Source organism: Pimephales promelas, chromosome 18, assembly GCF_988280905.1.
Source record: "Pimephales promelas chromosome 18, fPimPro1.hap1.1, whole genome shotgun sequence".
Classification (NCBI taxonomy): Eukaryota; Metazoa; Chordata; class Actinopteri; order Cypriniformes; family Leuciscidae; genus Pimephales; species Pimephales promelas.
In genome coordinates, this window is record NC_142786.1 from 16,511,947 (window position 1) to 16,534,114 (window position 22,168).

A 22,168-nucleotide genomic window follows, 5' to 3' on the forward strand; every position below is an offset into this window, starting at 1 on the left:
TGTAACAGAGGCCAGCTAGTAGTTGCTGTGCAAGTAAACCTCACTCCTCTGATCTCAATAGGCGCTCTAGCGAACAGATGCTAGAGGCTGCAGTCTTTAGCCTCCTTGTTAGAATGCCCGACTCTCATGCCGGAGACCCAGGTTCGAGGCCTGCTAGGAGCGTGTTGAGTAGGACCCGGGTGGAGGGGTTTCATTTGCATTATGTCAACTTATCCTAACCCTAACCAGTCTATTACCCCTTTAATGAGAGCTGGGAGAGATGGAGAATGTCACTTAAAACAGGGATCATCAAAATAAAGTGAAACCAGACTTTTTCCACAGAAGCAGAATGCAGTGCATCCTGACTTCACAATAATAATCAGTGACGTGTTAACATTGATAAACGTTTTAAAGGGGACATATCATGAAAATCTGCCTTTCCCCGTGTGTGTGTGTGCTGTAATCTGGCGCTTCTACCGACACAGAACACATGAACAGTGAAACCCAAGAACTGTGTTCTGGTGACTCTCTCTCTCTGAGAGCATGTCACTGGAAAAGATCCAGCGACACCTGCAACTGTTATGTGGTCGAGCAGACGACACTGAACGCGATCAGAACATGTCACCGCTGTCTTACACTGTCTCAGGAACTGTGGACACTTGTGGAAGAGTTCAACATGATGATGAGTGTAGTGGTTTATACTGTATGGTAATGATAGTATCAGTATTAGAGGAAATACGGGAAAAGGGGAGGGGGCTCTCGCGCGCCCGGAACTGATCTGTATTGGAGTAATACGATAAAGTAAACAGCACTCAACTTGGCTCCGTCTCTGCGTGTGTTATTGTTCCTCTACGAATACTACAGTGGCGACGAGGATAAAAAGTAAATGAATCCACATCGGGAAGGATATTGAAGATATCTAACAAGGGAAACTCAGTAAAAAAGGCAATATTCCGCCTGTTTTCGGGTTCGGAGGAAACCGAGACTGCTAGCTACCCAAACGGCTAAGAAAAAGGAACAGCGCATGAAAGCGTACGAGCGCCCTCCTGTGGTGAGTGGATGTTATTGAAAAAAAAAAATGTGTCTTGCAAGACAAAGCCAGTTATAAATAAAAAGCGGAGATTAACAGAAGGAACCATAGGAAGAAGTGTGCTGGAAGAGGCAAAATTGTAAAGAAATTAAATAAAGAAAACACCGGAAGTGATGGCATTGATAGGAAGAGTGCCAGAATTTGAAAGTAAGAAAGAAGATTTTGATTCATATCTAGAACGATTTGAAAGATGGCTGTCAGCAAATGAGATTGATGCTGAGAAGAAAACAGACGTGTTTCTGAGTGTCTTGGGTCCTACGGAATATGGACTGTTGAAAAATTTGATTGCACCTCAGAAGGTTTCAGATGTGTCATATGAGGATGTCACAAGTGCCTTGTCACTGCATTTCAAGCCAAAGCCCATTTTGATTGCAGAACGGTTCAGATTCTACAAAAGACAGCAAAAGCAAGATGAAACTGTGGCTGAATACATTCTTGTACTGAAGACTTTAGCAAGCACTTGTGAGTTTGGACAATTTCTAAATGATGCCCTCAGAGATCAGTTTGTTTGTGGGCTCTCAGGAGAGGGATATCACAAGCGGCTATTATTTGAAAAAGATCTTACATTCAAAAAGGCCTGCGATATTGCACTTGCTCTTGAGTTGGCTTACAAAGACACTATGGAATTGAGAGAACATGCTGACAAACCAAAAGGGGCAATTCACAGAGTCTTTAACACCTCTGGTGACCGGCGGCATCACAAGAAGAGTAACAGTGCATTTTACAACCGGCAGGATGATGGAAAAGGCAAACAGCGTTTCTCTGCAGAGAAAAAGCAAAAGTGCTATCGATGTGGAAAGGACAATCATCAATCAACTGAATGCTACTATCGCACCGAAACCTGCCACGGTTGTGGAAAAGTCGGACATCTAAAAAGAGTCTGTAAGAGAATAAAGCATAGGGACAAAGCTCAAATGGTGAACGCAACGGGAGTAACTGATGACTCTGATGATTGTAAAGATGATGGTCTGGACTTGTTTACGGTGTATACCGCTCAAGGAACAAAAGAGGGAATTTTTGTAGAAGTTAAAGTAGCGGGGAACCCAGTGAAAATGCAAGTTGATACAGGTGCATCTGTGTCCTTGATTCCAGAGTCTCTCTATCATGACCAACTGAAGGACTGTTCTCTGCAGCCAGTAACCATTCATCTGTCTTCATACACAGGAGAAACCATTCCTGTGCTTGGGAAAATTCTAGTGCCAGTGAAGTATGAGGGATTTGAGTGGAAGCTGCCACTTGTGGTGGTGAAAGGTAGTAAACCACCACTACTGGGAAGAAATTGGATGCAGAAGATAAAGCTGAACTGGGGTAAGATCTTCAGTCTTCAAGGCGGTGAGAAAAATGAACAGCTCACCCTGAAAGAAATGCTTGAAAAGCACAAGGATCTTTTCAAAGACGGATATGGGAAGATCAAGGATTTCAGAGCGAAGATTAGAGTGCAAAGTGAGGCCAAGCCCATCTTCCACAAACCACGACCAGTACCTTATGCGTTGAGGGAATCAGTGGAGAAAGAGCTGGAATGCTTACTGAAGAATGGCATCATAACACAGGTGGAAAGGAGTGAATGGGCGGCACCTGTTGTTGTGGTACCAAAAAAAGACAAGGAAGTGAGATTGTGCGGGGATTACAAAGTGACAGTGAATCGATGCATACTTCCAGAAGAATATCCACTTCCAAATGCAGAGGATTTGTTTGCTACTTTGGCAGGTGGGCAAGTTTTCAGTAAGCTAGACCTGTCTTTCGCTTATCAACAACTGCAATTAGATCCAGAGTCAGAGCAGTATCTTACAGTGAACACACACAAAGGCCTTTTCAGATTCCATCGCCTTGCCTATGGAGTTTCCACAGCTCCAGCAGTGTTTCAACACACAATGGATTAAATACTGAATGGGATGGAGAAGGTTGTGTGCTTTATGGATGACATTCTGGTGTCAGCACCTACAAAGGAAGAACACCTGGAAATTTTGGATCAAGTGATGGCAAGACTGGAAAAGTATGGTGTGAGAATTAAGCTTTCCAAATGTGCATTCCTGCAAGACTCAGTGGAGTACCTAGGGTACAGGATAGATGCACAGGGACTGCACCCAACCACAAGCAAGGTAGAGGCCATAGTAAACGCACCAGCTCCGCAAAATGTTACTGAGCTAAGATCATTTTTGGGGTTGCTTAATTACTATGGAAAATTTTTGCAGAATCTGTCCACATTGCTACACCCACTGCACCAGCTACTGCAAGCTGAAGCACCATGGAAGTGGTCCCCACAATGTGAAGATGCATTTCAGGGCTGTAAACAACGGCTCTTGAATAGCAAATGCCTTGCACACTATGATCCAGAGAAGCCTCTCAGGCTTGCTTGTGACGCCAGTCCATATGGTGTCGGAGCAGTAATTTCTCATGTGTTTCCATCCGGTGAAGAGCAACCAATTGCTTTTGCATCAAGGACTCTCTCATCTAGTGAGAAGAATTATGCGCAAATCGAGAGGGAAGCATTGAGCATCATTTTCGGGGTCAAGAAGTTCCACAAGTACTTATATGGTAGAAAGTTTGAGTTGTTGACGGACCACAAACCACTTTTGACAATTCTAGGCCCAAAATATGCAGTTCCAACTCTCGCTGCACTTCGCATGCAACGCTGGTCTTTAATTCTGTTGGCGTATGATTATGACATTCAGTACAGACGATCCAGTGACCACGCAAATGCAGATGCATTGTCACGTCTTCCCTGTGATCAGGACACGGATGACGCTACTGATGACGGCGGAGTACTCTGTGTCTCGCACATTGATGAGCTGCCTGTGTCTGCAAAAGACATTGCAGAAGAGACAAGACATGATCCGGTCCTTTCCAAAGTTCTTGATCTGACATTGGCAGGTTGGCCGAAGTTTGTGCCAAATCCAGATCTTAAACCATTCTATCTAAGAAAGGATCAGTTGTCTACAGACCAGGGATGTATTCTCTGGGGGTCAAGGGTAGTCATACCACCAAAGTTCAGACGGAGACTATTGTCTGATGTACATGATGGACATCCTGGAATAACACGAATGAAGGCATTAGCCCGGAGTTTCCTGTGGTGGCCGGGACTAGATCAAGAAATAGAGGAATTTGTAGGTCAGTGTGCTGCCTGTGAGATCACACTGAACAGGCCTGCAGTAGCACCCCTCCATCCGTGGTCATGGGCTACATCACCGTGGGAGAGAATACATGTTGATTTCGCTGAGATCAATAAGCAGCACTACTTGCTTGTAGTGGATGTCTATTCAAAGTGGCTGGAAGTTCTGCCTACACAGCAGACAACAGCGGAGAAGACTGCACATCTTCTCAGAAACCTATTTTCATCCTATGGCCTGCCAAAGGGTTGGTGTCAGATAATGGTCCTCCATTTACATCAGCAGAGTTTGAACAGTTCCTCAAGAATAATGGAGTCCGTCATGTTCTATCACCATCCTACCACCCTGCATCCAATGGAGCAGTGGAGCGAGCTGTGCAGACATTCAAGAAAGCCTGGACTCGACTGGAAGCTCAGTCTGTGTCACCCCAGCAACGGCTTGCTCGGTTCCTGTTCACATACCGAAACACTCCGCACACCGTCACAGAGCACACCCCGGCAGAAATGTTTCCAAAGAGACTACCGCGCACTCGCCTGTCATTATTGAAGCCGGACATATCGGAAGTAGTGCTCAAGCATCAGCTACAGCAGAAAAAGGCTCATGACAAGCGAGCAAAGCCACTCCGGACATTTAAGCAGGGAGAGAGGGTGTTAGTTCGGGATTTCAGACATCCAAAGAAGCTATGGGTTACAGGAACGATTCTGCAACGAAGAGGATCTCTGACCTATGAGGTACAAGTTGATCATCGTCAAGTCAGAGTGCATGTGGATCATCTGCGTGCATCTAAAGCTTCATATTCACCAAGCAGAAGGGATGATGATGATTTCTGGGAGTACTCGGCATGCTGTGGGGATTCAGTAGAAAGCACAGAGCCAGAAAATGTTGCAGCTGGTCCATCTTCGGAAGTGCAACAAGAGCGGCGCTATCCAGAAAGGCAGCGGACAGCACCAACTAGATTGAATCTCTAAGTGTTCATGTAGAGATGAGTTATTAATATAGTATTCAGGTTCTGAGTCTTTACGGTTAAGTTAATGAGGTTGTATATGTGGTAAAATTTTAGCACTGCATATTATGTTAAGAAATAGTGATAACAGTACAGTTATTTTTTGGTTATGGTTCAAATCTAGGGGGAAGGAGTGTAGTGGTTTATACTGAATGGTAATGATAGTATCAGTATTAGAGGAAATACGGGAAAAGGGGAGGGGGCTCTCGCGCGCCCGGAACTGATCTGTATTGGAGTAATACGATAAAGTAAACAGCACTCAACTTGGCTCCGTCTCTGCGTGTGTTATTGTTCCTCTACGAATACTACAATGAGATGATCAGTGTAACTCCACAACAACTACACAAATGTCTCCGCTAACATTCAGAAACATGTAAAAGTGAAGCTCTCCCTGAGTCTCTCCGTAAGGCGGAGCTAAAGCTGCTGGTTACTCCTGATTCTGGATCAGTGAGATCGGCCTGTGTTGTTATTGCCGGAGTCTCTGAAGCTCGTGGGAAGGCTCCGCCCTTTTTTAATGGAGTCGGAGCTAAAGCTCATTTGCATTTAAAGGGACACACAAAAATGGGGCATATATCTCCTCACACCCAAAACAGGACAAATTTGACATGCTATAAATAAATGATCTGATGTGGGAGAGCTCTTGGCCACACACACACACAGTACCGGTGCTGAAGTCGGTTGAGACGGGTGTGGAGGAGCCATCGGCCCGCAGGACAGCTGTGTATCGGGAGGACGGGATCAGCCGGCTCAGCTTCAGCTCTGTCACTGTGGGATCGACCGTCACTTCCTGTGAGGAACACACACACACACACACCATCTTACCAACGCAACATCACTCACTCATCACTCACACTGATCACACGCTGGGTTTCTGACCTGGATCTCCTGGCCATCTGTGAAGTAGCTCAGCTTGTAACGAGTGATGGCGGAGACAGGCGGTTTCCATGACAACAGTGCAGTGCGAGGCGTCACCTGACTGGCCTTCAGATCACGAGGACCTTCCACTGTTTTACTGGCACCTGCAACATACAGAGGATTTCAATGAGAAGCGATGAACTATATCTGCATGTATAGTTATTTGAAGAGTTTGTTTCCAAAACGCTATAAATCCATTTTAATGAATTTAAGTAAAACTGTGTTTTCTTTAGCAAGAAAATGGGCACATGAAAACCACTATTTTCTGTTTCAAATTTTCACATAGCATTTGTAGGTTATAATAACAATAAAAAATGAAATCCAGGTTTTGATTTTCAAAGATTTATTATAAAAACATCGTTTTTTTCCCCAAAATGCAATAAATCCAATATTTTTTTTCCCCAAAATGCAATTAATCAAAATAAAATTTTATACACATTGAATTTCATGTGCATACTATAAATCCATTGCTTTAATATAACAATATTCAGTAACACTTTAAGATACATGTCAATTATCATGAATCCATGGATAAATTAATCATGCATGAATTATGCATTCATTCATACATTAATATCATCAGGAACTAACAGCGTTTTTTTTAACAGTTCAACGTTTTTCATTCATGACTTCATGGATGAACAAAACCTTAATTAAAACATTAACTAAGATGAGCACATCATCATGAATTATGATTTATTAAGCATGATCTAACGTTACTTCTGCATATCGCTGTTGTCAACCTTGGGACGTCGCCTCTGAACTTTTTTGACGGCGATCAGCTGTAAAAGGGCTTGGTCCTGCTCAGTTTTCGTTGACTTTGAATAAAACAACTGAAAGATTTTCAAAAGATCCCTGGGGTCAGTGTGTCAGCGTGACAGAAGTTTGATGCTGTCGTGTGAGAACAAGCAACAGCCGGCATTTCCTCCTCCCGAGTGCCTCATCTTCTTAATTTCCTCACGTAACGTTAAATGATTCAATTTCGATGTCACGTTTACCCATGCAGGATATACCTTACCCTCCGCAGGTTCACCAATGCTGTCAAAATTATTCATTAGGGCCCGAGCACTAACAGTGCGAGGACCCTATTGAAACTGTTAGGATTATTAGGGCCCGAGCACTAACAGTGCGAGGACCCTATTGAAACTGTTAGGGGTTTTTTTTCTTTTTTTTTCTGCAAAGTAAGCGCCATTTTCGGGGCTGCAACATGCTCAAAAACTCACCAAATTTGGCACGCATGTCAGGACTGGTGAAAAATTTCGTATTTTGTGGGTTTCACGGATGGGCGTGGCAAAATGGCACGCTAGCGCCTCCTAGAAAATTGGAAAAAATTAGCCCCTCGTCCATGTTCAACCTACATCAGTGATGCGCGGGTTGATCCGAAATGAGCGGGTGCCTGCGGTCACCCGCGGTTACCCGCAGTTACGGGTCATCCAAAAATGTTTTTAATGATATTCGGGTCGTGGTCGGTCGGGTCGTTTGAAAAAAGATGCCAATTAAACATTTGTATATAGTACTCGACACAGTTTTTGATGAAATATACAGCCCTACACATTATTGACTGCAATAACTGGCACGAAGATAACACACAAGCTCAGTCTAAACAGTTCTCGGTTCTATACTAGTGATTCGAGAACCGCTGTTCCTGTGCGTTCAGTATGCGCAGTATCAGCTGCTCGTGCTGATCACTTCTCTCAACAGTGGCAGCAACATGTCTCGGTTCAGTGAACTGTTGGAGTTACTGGAGTAAAATATAATTCAGGATATTGATTTATTTCGATTCGGAGGCGACTGTCAGGCATGTCTGAAAGTGAGTAACTTTAGTAACTTGTGGATCAGCACTGACGCAAGACGCGAACTGTTTCGAACGATTCAGTTCGAGTGTACTGGTTCGACCGGTTCACTAAAAAGAACCGGTTCAAAAGAATGATTCGTTCACGAACCGGCCGTGTCTACGATGATTACTACAGTCTGCAGAGAGATGGAGGCGGCAAGAGAAAAGGTGAAGACTGGGGAGTGGAAGCTCCGCAAATACACAAACAGAAAGAGTAAAAGTGTGGGAGACATTTGCTGAAATAATGAAAGATGATGACCAAAGTGCTGGCTTTGCCTTTGTTATGTGTAGGCCTACGTCTTCTTGCGATGCTGTGTTGTTACACGTCTATGGCCCAATAACGCTCCGATGAGCATTTACTACTTTAAAAAAATGCGGTCAGGAAGCGGGTCGGGTACAATGTTTTTTTTTACTTTTTTTTGCGGTCCGAGTTGCGGGCGGGTAGTTGAAAACGTCGGTCGGTTGCGGGTTGTTTATACATTGACCCGCGCATCACTGACCTACATGCACGAAATTTGGTGGGGACGTGTATCATATCAAGATGCACAAAAAAGCCTCAAGAACCCATACCCTAAACTCGACAGGAAGTCCGCCATTTTGAATTTGGCGGCCATTTTTGGACGATTTACACACTCCGTACTTTAACGAACTCCTCCTAGGGATTTAGTTGGATCGACTTCAAATTTCTGCTGTGCCTTCTAAAGGTATGGACGATGTAAAGTTGTGCTATCTGCGCGTTTTCGTCGATGGGCGTGTCCGTGGCATCGAAGATTCGCCATGAAACAGGAAGTTGTAGTAACTTGGCTTTAAATGCCCAGATCTGCACGAAATTTGACACATTTGACAAGAGTCCCGTCCTGAACAAATCTACATGCCTACATTCACCCACAGTCATAGCGCCACCTGCTGGCAACAGGAAGTGACCTTTAACGAAGCAGCCCCCTCCGCTTGTTTGACCGACATGTACGAAATTTCTGTAGTACATCTACCATGACGAGACAGACAAAAAAGCCTCAAGAACCCATACCCTAAACTCGACAGGAAGTCCGCCATTTTGAATTTGGCGACCGATTTGGAACGATTTACACACTCCGTACTTTAACGAACTCCTCCTTGGGATTTAGTCGGATCAACTTCAAATTTCTGCTTTACCTTCTAAAGGCATTGACGATGTAAAGTTGTGCTATCTGCGTGTTTTCGCCAATGGGCGTGTCCGTGGCGTCTATGATTCGCCATGAAACAGGAAGTTGTAGTAACTTGGCTGTCAATGCCCAGATCTACACGAAATTTTACACATTTGACAAGAGTCCCGCCCTGAACAAATCTACATGCCGACATTCACCCACAGTCATAGCGCCACCTAGTGGCAACAGGAAGTGTCCTTTAACGAAGCAGCCCCCGTCGCATGTTTGAGCGACATGTACGAAATTTCTGTGGTACATCTACCATGTCCAGACGCACAAAAAAGTCTCTTGGAGCAATGCCCTAAACTCAACAGGAAGTAGGCCATTTCGAATTTTACCGCCATTTTTGGATGATTAACTCATCACGTACTTTAACTAACTCCTCCTAGGGATTTAGTCAGATCGACTTCAAATTTCTGCTGTGCCTTCTAAAGGCATTGATGCTGTGAAATTGTGCTCTCTGCACATTTTCGTCGATGGGCGTGTCCGTGGCGTCGATGATTCGCCATGAAAGTTGTATTAACTTGGCTGTAAATGCCCAGATCTGCACCAAATTTTACTTTATTCTTTATTTTTATTTTATTTTTCTTCAGCCAGAGAGGTGGATAAACTGCGTAACTACTGTGAAACACCCTACTAGGGCTATAGAAGAGTGACTATAAATCCAGTCTTTTAGGTTTTACAACTAGCCTCCCAGATCTGGTTCTGATTACTGCTCCTGTTGGACTGACAGAATTTGTTTGGTGTGCCAGTGCATTTTGTGTCTCTCTACCGTTCTCAGACAACTGGGAACCAGCATGGGTGTCACAACCACCATTCCTTACATCCATAGGAAGGAGGAAATCCCGGTCATGGAACAGTTCCATGAGGCACATCCACCCGGTAAGAACGGGGTGTTGAATGTTTCTCTACCACAGTTCCAGTCACCTTTTGATCTGTGACCCACACCTGATCGCCAGGTGAGAGTTCAGGTCATGCACTCTGTGCCGTTTGTTAAAATATCTCATATCTGCACTTCTTTTCTTTCTCTCTCTCGAACACTTATGGCGGTGCCATCAGGTAACAAAGGATCCAGTAATCTCGGGAGGGTTGGCACCGTAGTGCGAAGACAGCGTCCCATGAGCAACTGGACTGGACTCATTGTGAAGTGGAGTTGACCTATATGACAGTAAGGCAAGGTAAGGATCTTGCTCCTTTTTGAGAAGGTTTTTTACTGTCTGTACAGCCCGCTCAGCTTCTCTGTTGCTGCGTGGATGCTTTGGGCTACTAGTGACATGTCTGAATCCATAAGCACCTGCGAAATCTGAGAAAGTGTTGGATAAGAACTGTGGCCCATTATCACTCACTAATGTCTCCGGGATGCCGTGGGTTGCAAAGATAGACTTTAGGTGTGTAATGACATCTCCAGAGCTGGTGAGTGAAAGATTTGCCACCTCAACATAACGTGAATAATAATCCACAACTAACAGGTAGGTTTTCCCTTTCAGGACAAACAGATCTGTCCCTATTTGCCAGGGCCTCTCAGGAAGATCCGAAGGAATCAAAGGTTCAGTGTGATTAGTGCGCTCTTTAATGCAAGCATGGCATTTCAAAACCAGCTCGTTCAACTGCTGGCTAAGAACCGGCCACCACACACTTTGCTGTGCACATGCTCTGCATTTAACTACTCCTTGATGCCCTTCGTGCAGCCTGTCAAGGACATCATTCCGCAATGCAGAGGGAATGACGAGTCTTGAACCTTTCAGAAGGAGGCCGTTATGAACAGATAGGTAAGCTCGCTCAGACCAGTAAAGCTTCTCGGTCCCAGTACAACAACCTGACTCGGGCCATCCATTCTGGCACATGTTCATGACATTTGAGCAAACACTGTCCGACTTAAGGTGTCCGACTGTCCGTTCTCTCAGGTTGTCCAGGAAAGATTGACTTGCCGGGAGATGCTCCACAATGCTGTCCACGTAAATGTTAGTGCTTTCCATGAACTCCTCATCCATGTTTTCTTTATGAGCAGGTAGCGGAGCACGAGACAGAGTGTCAGCAGTCCATAAACTCTTTCCAGGAACATGATAAATCTTGTATGAATAGCGCATCAGTCTCATACGGAGCCGCTGGATGCGGGGAGGTATAGCATCCAAATCCTGGCCCCCAAGGAGACTCAACAGCGGTTTGTGATCGGTTTCCATCTCAAAATGTTGGCCAATCAAAAAGTCACGAAATCTCTCACATGCCCAGGTCAGCCCAAGGGCCTCCTTTTCGACCTGTGTGCATCTTTGCTCAATAGGAGTAAGAGACCGTGACGCGTAAGCAACAGGTCTCCAATCGACACCCTCTTTTTGCATCAGGACTGCTCCCAGTCCATATGATGATGCGTCTGCAGATACTTTGAGTTGCTTGTTTGCATCGTACAGAGCCAGCACCGGAGCAGACGACAAGTCTCCTTTCAAGTTCTTAAAAGCTTTAACTTGTTCTTCCCCCCAGTACCAACAGTTTTTCTTAGACAGGAGATCTCTGAGTGGTTTATCTTTTTCCGCCAGATGGGGAATTAATTTTCCCAGCTGGTTGACCATACCAAGAAAGCTTCTTAGCTCACTGACATTTCTTGGCTCAGGCATCTCCTGAACCGCTGTGGTCTTGGCTGGGTCTGGTTGCACTCCTCTGTCTGAGATAATGTGGCCAAGAAACTTGACTACACGCTGGGACAAGGCACATTTGTCTAAGTTGAGGGTAACGCCAGCATTTTCCATCTTTTGGAGCACTGCGTGAAGCCGCACATCATCCTCCTCTTGAGAACGTCCCCACACCAGCACATCGTCCATGTGACAGACCACACCATCCAGGCCCTCTAAGACCTCGGTTACTATACGATTTTGGAAGTGTTCAGGTGCCGATGCGATACCGAAAGGAACACGATTGAAGAAATACCGCCCAAACGGTGTGATGAAAGTCGTCAGCTTGGCAGACTGCTCTGCTAGAGGTATTTGCCAAAATCCCATGTTGGCATCTAGCTTGCTAAAAACACAAGCTCCCGCTAACAACCCAAGAGTCTGTTCAACCGAAGGAAGTATGAATTTCTCCCTTCGCACTGATTCGTTGAGCTTTGTTAAGTCAACACAAATATGTGGATCACCAGACTTTTTGGGCACCACGACAATGCCTGCACACCACTCTGTGGGTTCTTCCACCCTGCTTATGACTCCCATCCGCTCCATGCGTTGTAGCTCATTTTTTACTTTTGGCATGAGCGGAAGAGCAATGCGTCGTGGAGTTTTGAGGGAAAATGGAACTGCTCCTGGGCTCAGTTCAATGGTGTAAGGCCTCTAACAGTCCTAGCCCACTGCACAGCTTTGGATAGCGTTCCTGTAGTGTGTGTATGCTTACATCATCAACACGTGTGACAAGACCCAATTTGGTGATGGCGGGTCTACCTAGCAGTGCTGAATGAAGACTCTTAACAACATACACATCCTCCGATATATGCTTGTCCCCTTTCAGAAGCAGCATGTTTGAAACTCCAAGCACGCTAAGTGGTGAGCATCCAGGTCCAAGTAAAGGCTTGGTCACTCTCTGGAGTGCTGGTTTGTTGCCCTATTTAAATATCTTGTGGAACACATGGTCTGGCATAACAGTGACATCCGCACCTGTGTCGATCTTGAACTGTACTTCACAGTCTTGTATTTTAATATCAATAAGCCAGGGGTCACCCTCGGCAACTACAGTGCCCAAAAATATGTCAGGGTCTTGTTCTTGAATCTCATTCACCTTTCTGGATGAAGCACACACCTTTTGGTAATGTCCCCTCTTTCCACAGGCATAACAGATTACAGTATTTGCAGGGCAGTGCGCTTTCGGATGTAACGGGCTTTTTCCACACTTGTGACATCTTGATTGCGACTGTTTGAATTTGTCTTTTGCTCCATGGGCATTTTTGACTCTCTGCCTGCTTTGAAATGACTTGCTTTTGCTTATGACTCTATCTACAGAATCAGATGCTTTTGCATTAGCGCATTCACCACGCAAATTACTTTGCTGCAGCTTCACTGCCTCAGTCTGTCTCGCCATATCAATGGCCTTTTCCAGCGTTAGATCTTTATCTAACTGCATTCGCTCTGACAGACGTAAATCATTTAAACTGACGACTAACCTGTCTCTGATTAATTCGTCGTGCAGTGGCCCATCTTTGCAGTGCTCAGCCAAGGAGTACAGTGCAGTCATGAAGCAGTCAATTGGTTCGTTTTCTCGTTTTTTCCTCATGTAGAAACGAGCTCTCTCATAGATTACGTTCTTCTTCGCAACAAAGAACGCGTGAAAAGGCCTCCTTTACTGCATCGTACCGCTCACTGTCTTCGTCCGTCAAATTCAGCCCCCCCACAACGCCCACTCCTGGGCAGAAATGGTACTCAGAGCCTGAACCTTGTAACACATTGTAATGTTGCACTAATAGATTATCCTACAGAGAACACCTAGGAAGCCGGGTTAGTTAAAGCGCTGCCGTTACTGTTTACATTGCGTGGAATGGTGCGTTGTGATTGGTTTAGCGGATATGTCGCATTTAGCAGAAAAGGGAGACTGGCGTTTGTAGCGGTTTGGAAAGAAAGGGAGAAAACATTACATAATAACACGGCGGATATCGCATTTTACATAAAATTAAACATTGTTTTGTATTTGGTCGGTATTGAAAAGTCAGATTTTTGCAGTAACTCATTTTTTTTTAAATGGCATTTATCAAGTTTTGGAACCAAACTCTTAATTTAATGAAGCGCTGCAAAGCTTCCGGCCCGACAGCACAGTGTGAGCTCAGTGCCCGGGGCCGAGGCTATCAGCCCCGCCCAGCCCATTTACAGCCCTGCTCACACCGGCCCACTGAGGACAGTATCTTTGACCTGTGGTGACCTCTGACCTGTGGTGACCCCTGACCTGTGGTGACCTCTGAACTGTGGTACCTGTGGTGACCTCTGACCCGTGGTGACCCCTGACCTGTGGTGATCCCTGACCTGTGGTGACCCCTGACCTTTGCTGAACCCTGACTTGTGGTGACCTCTGACCTGTGGTGCTGAAGCTTGCGGTGGCCCTGGAGCTGCTCAGATCTCTCAGACGGCTCTGGATGCTCACGCTGTACCGGGTAGAGGAGCTCAGCGACTGCAGCTGCTCTTCTGCTGCGTTTCCGGACACTTCCATGGTTATCCCAGGGGCTGATGGCGGAAACACAGGACGGTCATCTTTCAGCAATGCTGAAGTGTGTCTGTGCTTTCTTTTTTTTAACAAAGCATAAACCATATTTTAGCTTACCTGCGTCCGAGCTGTACTCAATGATGTAATGGTCGACGGTTGCCAGAGCGGGTCTCCATAGCAACAGCGCTTTACTGTCGGTGACGTTTATGACCCGCAGGTCTGTTGGAGGATCCGGCACTGAGGGACACACATGAGATCACCAACACTGATCGAGGCACCCAGACAGCAATATAGAGTCGGCCGAGATCCGGCCCACATCTGGGCTGTGTGGATCCACGTGTCCCGCATCTGGGCCGGATAGGGGCAGACACCATGTTGCTGTTGGGAGTTATCCTGCGGTGACTTGAAGATTCCTTTTGATTTGAGTGTCTGAATGGGGCAAAAGCTTTCTGTGATATGTTTTTGATCATGTTAAAGTAGGAGTCAGCAAACATTAGAGGAGTTGATCAGTCGTTTAGCAGATACTTTTAATCCAAATTCTTTTCTAGTTAGTTTTATACTGTACAACATTTCAACCCACCAAATTAGTTTAGTCACTGCCTTACATGGAAGTGTAAAGCTGTGATTGATCAGTGTACGGGTGTTTCTGTAATGACTCACGGGTGGTCGCGGTGTCTGTGATGGGGTCGCTCTCGTCTTGGCCGAGCACTGACGCTACGCTGACCTCGTATGAGGAGCCGGGAGACACCGGAGCGAGATCCAGGCGGAGCGTCTCCGAGTCCACACTGACCGAGACCGGCTCACCTGCCGACACACACACACACACACACACACACACACACACACACACACACGCACGCACACACACACATAAACACACACACACAGGGTTAGTAACAGCAGGGGCTTAAAGTCCCCCTCAAGTCAAGACATAATTCATATTTTCTCATGGAATATATACATTGGTTCCGTAATCTTGAATCAGAATAACTTCCCCTTCTCTGATGACGAGGGCGGGGCAACCTGTCACTCACATGAGATCAGCCAATAGCAAACCTCAACCATCCAATCAATTCCATGCAGACAAAACCAAGCCCCTCCCAAATTTGTTCTTGTTCTAGATGCGTTTCGCCACAGAATAAAACATTTTAAAACATAATTGTGACTTTTTATCTTACAATTGCGAGTTTATTTCTCAGAATTGTAATATTTCTTACTTTATGATTCGCAATTGCGACTTTATATCACGCTATTCTGAAAAAAGGAAACAAGCTTCCATGGATATATGGCACAATAGTAAAGACAAACACTAGCGCTATTTCCCTTTCATGCTCATGAAGTGTTAATAACCAAGCTCAGGAAGTCAATATAAGAATTATATGAGTTTTACAGTCTTGCAATTTATTCAACCCAAAATCATGCAATAATAGGACTGTGGGAAACAAGCTGCAATTAGTGTATGCAACGTGTGTTTCTAGAGAGATTTGCACATCTAATGCTCCTTTGAAATTGAGGTTTGCGTTACCTTCTTGTACGTGAGTGTGTGTGATCTTGAATCCGGACACCTTGCTCTTGGGTTTGGCCCAGGACACAGTGATGGAGCTGTCGGTCACATCGCTGAAGACCAGATCTGATGGAGGCTCCGGGCCTGAGCAGACATCAGACACAGCTCAGACACACAGACACAGGAAAGAAAGAGAACAAGTTCCCAATAGAGAGTCCTCACCAGAAAGGTCAAGGATACGGAGAACAACAAATAATGTGAGGGAAAAGATGTAAGCATGAAAACAAAACCAGACTAAAACATTAAGCAGAACTTGTTTACTTGCATTCACAAGTCCCTGGTCTCTGTGCAAACCCTCACACACGGCTGTCTACGGGTTATTTCAGGGACAACATGAGTGTATATATGTGCAGTCGAAACATATATACAGTATATAGGCCAAGGCCTATACAGAGTCCACAGAAACCTGGCTGTTAATGACGGACACGAGATCCTGCACAGAAAACACAAGCATGATGTGATGATGCTGCTCATTTCAACCTGGAGAGGAGAAGAAAAATGCAAAGCTGGAATGAGTGAGGAAGTGGAGGAAACACGTGAACATGACAGAAGCACAGTTGTGTTGTGTGCGGGTTACGCGAACTGAGACCAAAGACCATGGCCTTACCCTGATGGAGAACACATGAAGCTCTGGCCTCAGCCTGGGTGAGAAAAGACCAGTGCTGGTGAACGTGTGTCCGCTATTAGATTACACTAATCCCTCAGTGTGTAAAGATGAACAAAATCATATTTACAGTAATGTGTTTGCCAAGGTTTAAAAGCAGAAATGCGAAGCTAGCGTTTTTGTATCACCATCAAATAAAGAATTATGTTTGAGAGAACTGCCAGGTCTGGTTTCATAATTCTACCATATTATTTAGAATAGAAATATCATCCTTATGTGTGGATTTAGCTCAGATATGATGGAATCATCACACAGACTTGTGTTTATTGATTTTACACAACTGACACAACATGTGATGCATTCAGTTTGATTTGTCATCATTTTTATGAACAGAAGGACAAGCTGAAATTATTTTGGTAATCGATAGCATGATGCTTTTTATCTGACATTGTTTAATCATTACATTAATCATATATTAATCAGTAGTAGCTCACTAGCTCTCATATCCGAAACAAAATGTCATGTTAAATTAATTCAATTACCACTGATACACAATGGCTGTAATAGTTAAAGTGTATTTGTATAGTCTAATGTTAATGTTAGTTATGAACAGTTAGTTATCACCAAATGAATGAGATGATGTGGTAACACTTTATTTTACGACCCGCAAACAACTGTGTAAGTACACCGAAATTACGGTGTATATTTCTGTAATTATGGTGTACTTCAGTGTAGGTATAAGGGAACAATAAGGTTAAGTTTGGGGTAATAAGGGGGTAACAAGCAGATGTACAAGCAAATTATTTAATTAGTTAAAAAATAACAGGTACCTATTCTGTTAATATATTCCAGGCAAAGATTGTACGTCTGTTTTTTATAAAATGTATCACATTTCTGGCAAAACATGTTCAGGATAATTTTGACATCTTGATGGATAATTTTGACATAATTTTGACATCATATATATATATATATATATATTGGCTTTTCTTACTAGATTACTAGAAAAGTCAAAATAATTTTTTTCTGCTATGATTTTAATTTAGTACCCGTACCATGTGGTAATTAGTCCTTACCTTATCCCATTGAATTGCAATGACACTTAAATGTCAGGGCAAATATACTGTGTAATTAAAACGTTTTTTTTTTTTCTTGATAACAGTACCTTTCTCTGTAATTACAGTGCAAAAAGTGTTGTTTCGTATTGCTATATTGTAAGTAGCGTTTGTTACCCCCTTGTTCTGCGTAGTTACAGGGTAAGTGTAACTCCTGTGGGCTGTAAATTAAAGTGGTGCTTGTTGCCCCTTTATTACCCCAAACTTAAAATATTGTTCCCTTATACTTAGACGGAAATACACTATAATTACAGAAACGTACACCGTAATTTCGGTGTACTTACACAGTTGTTTGCGGGTCGTAAAATAAAGTGTTACCGATGATGTTAAGGTGAAACTAATAAACAACTCTTTTGTGTTCTGTTGATATTCAAGACACACATTTGCCTGATGAGAGTGTGTGTGGACGGCCACACTGACACACATTTCATTCTAGAGTTCATTATTTAGCATGCTAGTTTCTACTCTTTCTTCAACTCTTTCCCTGACAGAATTTAAAAAGTTTGCATCATTTTCACTGAACTTTCATCTTGGCCAGAATATTTAGTTGTATGAATAATCTTAGCAGAGCCTCTGCTTTAAAAGAAAAGAAAAAGAAAAAGAATTATTTTTTATCAACACTTGAATATGGGTAATAAAAAACCCAACATTTTTATTAAAAACACAGACGTCATCACCTCCTCAAAGCTTCAGTCGTTAAGTCTTCCTGGATCAATAGTTACTGAAACATTACGTAGTTTTACATTTATAGCTGTTTAATGTTTGATGGCTGTGTTATTTTACATGTGTGTTTTGATCCTGAGGTTCAGTATTCGTTCAGCAGATGTGTGATAGTGCCCCCTGTGTGTAACAGTGAAATCCCGGATCGCCAGAATACTCTTATACAGGGAAAGAGTTAATGTGCTGCTCAGCGTGTCCACACACAACGTCCACAAAAGACCAAATGCACAGGGTTAGCAAATATAAGTGTTCTAGTCAAACATTTATAAAAATTTACTGACTGCATGAATCTTAATCAAATATTTGCTTTGATTAGAAGCTCCTGATAGGCAGGAGTGTACACATAACAGCAGGGAAAGTGGCGGCGCTAAGCAGACATCCGCTCAGAGCACGAACAGATTAGGGTTAGCAGTGTTGGCTTCTGGTTTTGAGTACCTGTATGAATGATGAGGCTGTGAGTTTTGGAGCGAAACGCAGGTCCCTTCCCAAAGATGGACACAGAGTAGCGGGTCCGGGGGCTGAGGTTGGTCATGTGGTGTGAGCGGGCCGACCCCGGGAGAACCGTACTCGTGTTTCCCACACCCTTCTTCATCTCTGAACTCCGTGCATTGGGTTCATGGACTGCAGCTTTGCCTTTGCTCAGACTGTTTCTCTCGGCTAACCCATCATCACCCTCTTCCTCGCCGTTTCGCCCATCAGCCTCTTCATCTCTTTCTATCTCATCCTTTTCTTTGTTTTCTGGTCTGAGCTCAGTTTGAGTAATTCTGAAGTGTTTGAACTTTTGCTCCGGAGCCGGCCATGTCAGGTCCAGCGCCGTGGACAAGGCGTTGACGACCCGCACATGCTCGACCGAGCCGTCCGAGTCGCTCAACACATACTCCTGGGTCTCATTATTGGAAAAAGATCTATCGGAGTTTCCTTTTCCATACGGACTGATGTTTGGGCCTACTTGAGTGGTACCAATGTGTTGTATTTGGGAATGTGTGCTGGCGGCCCCATCGGTCCTGTTGATTCCTGCATTTGGTCTCATCCTAACACTAGTGTTGTTCTCTGTAGCCGAAGTTAATGCAGGTTTCACAGGTCGGACAGGACTGAATGTCCTGTTGTTCCTCATAATGGGTTTTGAAAGGAAAGCTCGTCTCATGGGTCCTCGAGAAGGGTGTTGAGGCGGCTCCAGAACGGGCCTTGTGCGGTTCTGAAAAGGATTGACATTGGGACGACGAGGATCAGAACCCCTAAAAGGCTTCTGCCGAAACGGCATCACATCCGAGGCTTCAATGCCAGTGTTTTTTATTGCAGAGTCTTGTTTCGAGAGGAATTTGACTGGTAATGGAGTTGTGTTCGGGAGTTCAGGACTTGATTCCTGGATTTCTCTTGTGGCTGGAAACACTTTCGTCTCTACAAGGGCTTCTTTTGTAAAACCGGAGGCAATTGAACTAGGCCAAGAAGGACGCTTCTCTTTTTGCAGCTCTAAAGATGATGAAGAGTACGGCGACATAAAAAGTGTGTGTTTTGGCCTAGTTGGCAGTCTGGGGATGGACAGTGAAGAAGCCGGGATAGGGTTTCTTCTTGCTGTTGGCGGGTCTCTTGCCGTATGTGGATTCCCCGTCTCAGGTTGAGCTGATGTGGAGACGTGAGGAGATGTGCTGGTGAAGGACATTATTGTCTCAGGACGTCTCGTTGAATAGGGAGTGGCATTGAGATTATTTTCATCCACCTCTTCATCAACTTGCACTTCTCCTTGCTCCTTCACACTCCTCCTGGCCTCAGAAGTCTCCGCGTTAGGGTTAGTCTCGTCCATGTCATTGACTATAGACTCACCCATCAGAAGCTTGTGTAAGAGCTCGTTTCCGTTTACATGGCCAACTATAATGCTCAGGTTTTTTGACAGCACATTGCCATCGGACATGTTCCCATGTATCTTCCGGTACCCGACCAAAACCTTCCGGACACATTTTGTCCCATTTATATAGGCTGTCAGTTTTTTTTCTGTTGTGATTATCGGCTCTTCGGTTGTGAAAGGCAGTGGAGTGGATGTGAGTTTGTGAACGCTGGATCTTGGGGTCTGGACAGATTCCCTTCTAAACATGGTTGCGATGTCTCCCGTCTGAGATCTTGTCTCTTTCATTGTCAGTTCCAATGGTTTGCCAACGGACACAGGATAAGCTGAGTCGTCATTCTCTGTTACTGACCGATTTGAAGAAGGTCCAACAATCACCCCTTTTACTCCCATCTGGGAGGAATTGAAATGTTTTACTCCTGGACGATAAGGACTTCTTGTGATTTCCGGCTGTGTGCCGGGTTTGGGAAGCATCCCATGCCTTCTCACGGGCAGTGGTCTTTTTTGCCCTGGTCTAAGAGGTACGCCTGGTTTGAGTCTGCTGGTATTCCATGTTCTTTCTGAGTTTTCAACCTTTCCTTTAGTCAGCTGGCCGCTCAGCACTTGCTTTCGCAGGATGAGTGTTGTGTTTGTGAGCCTCGGTATCTTTTCTCTGTTGTTTCCAGGCTCCAAGTCCACCTGCACATTGTCCGTCCTCATGCTCATCCTGGTTTCAGGCACTGAGACATTCCCTAAAGGCACGAATAAAGTGTAAAATGTGGATGCTAAATTAATCGTCCCAGCTGCAAATGGAAATCCTGTTAATAGAAAGGTGGTGTTAATGCAACAAGTTAAGTCAGTTAACCAAACGATTATGGCATTGGGTCACGAGTTAATGCAGCATCAGGTCCACTTTAAGTCCTATAGAAAACCGGGGAGGTTTTTATTTTCTGTAAGAAAGAAGAAAGGTAAAAGCTTCCTAAAGAAATAGAAAATGTGGCATAGAGGGAATGCATTGACATGTAACTTTCCCGCGTGACAACCCCCCTCAGCCTGACCGAGTGGCAAAAGATCTGCTGCGTGACTGGATTTAATAGGGGAAACTGCGGAAATGCGACTAAATCGAACAATTTTATCAATTTAAACTAAATGTTGGACTCAATATAGTGTTCCTTACAACTTACTAAAGATCCAGTGATCCTTGGATATTGACATGCAGCCAGGAATCGTGTTGCCTGACGTTTATGTTTGCCTAATTTCGACACCGGGGAAATAAAAGCAAGACCTAAACATAAAGCAAATTTGCCTTTGAACGCTTTATATAAATATAATATGGGTAGGTCTAAATCCGGGTGATCACTTATATCAGTGTCATATAGCCTATATATATATCATATCGTCCAGCCCTAAAACTTTATACGTTTTTTGGTCAGTGTTTATTAAAAAAACATCCAATAATGCAGAATATGCAATGATAAATATTTAATTGATGAGTTGTTAATGTATATAACAATACAACATATATGGGTATGGTTTTACAGCTAAATTCAGCATGTTGACACAAAATGATAACTGCAAATCCACCTTTCGCTGACTGGAGTCCAGCTGTTTCTGTGAATTGCAGCGATCCATTTGCTCCTCTTTCTATAGCAGTCTGTAAAAATATACCTCCGATGTTTTGTCAAATCTAGTTGTAGGCCTACAGTCAATCGCAAAGCTCTTTCCCACTTTATTTGTGTGTTTTGTGTTTGTTTTTCGCGGCATTCACGCTGAACACATACAGCCGCTCAGTCTTTTTGCCACTCACTGTGAGGAACTGCAGGCACGCCGGCCGACGGTGACGTCACGCGCATTCCCTCTATTGCTGGTTAGAGTGAAGATTGTGTGTGTCGGGGGAAACATTCTTCACAATAAAAGAGAAGAGAAAATGTTCCAGTCATAGACATTTACATGAGGCAAAACAAAACTTGCCTCGCCACAAATAAAACTTAATTCCAATAGCCTGGACATTTCCAGAGTGAGGTCACTGGTGTAAAGACTGACTGGTCTACACACGATCAGTGCGAGG

General features: G+C 44.3%; 1 protein-coding gene across 2 annotated transcripts in view; it reads right to left on the bottom strand.

Annotated features, from left to right (window-relative positions):
- Positions 1-22,168, bottom strand: part of tnxbb (tenascin XBb) — a 55,973-nt gene that overhangs the window by 15,167 nt on the left and 18,638 nt on the right. The window contains exons 6-12 of one of the 2 annotated variants that reach the window (XM_089122810.1): positions 18,717-20,852; positions 15,804-15,926; positions 14,939-15,082; positions 14,396-14,515; positions 14,152-14,298; positions 6,056-6,198; positions 5,843-5,966 (exon numbers count right to left, since the gene is read on the bottom strand). In XM_089122810.1, the coding sequence (XP_088978936.1) occupies positions 5,843-5,966; positions 6,056-6,198; positions 14,152-14,298; positions 14,396-14,515; positions 14,939-15,082; positions 15,804-15,926; positions 18,717-20,852 (2,937 nt within the window). The remainder of the gene's footprint in view (positions 1-5,842; positions 5,967-6,055; positions 6,199-14,151; positions 14,299-14,395; positions 14,516-14,938; positions 15,083-15,803; positions 15,927-18,716; positions 20,853-22,168) is intronic. The other variant, XM_089122811.1, reaches the window with a different exon arrangement.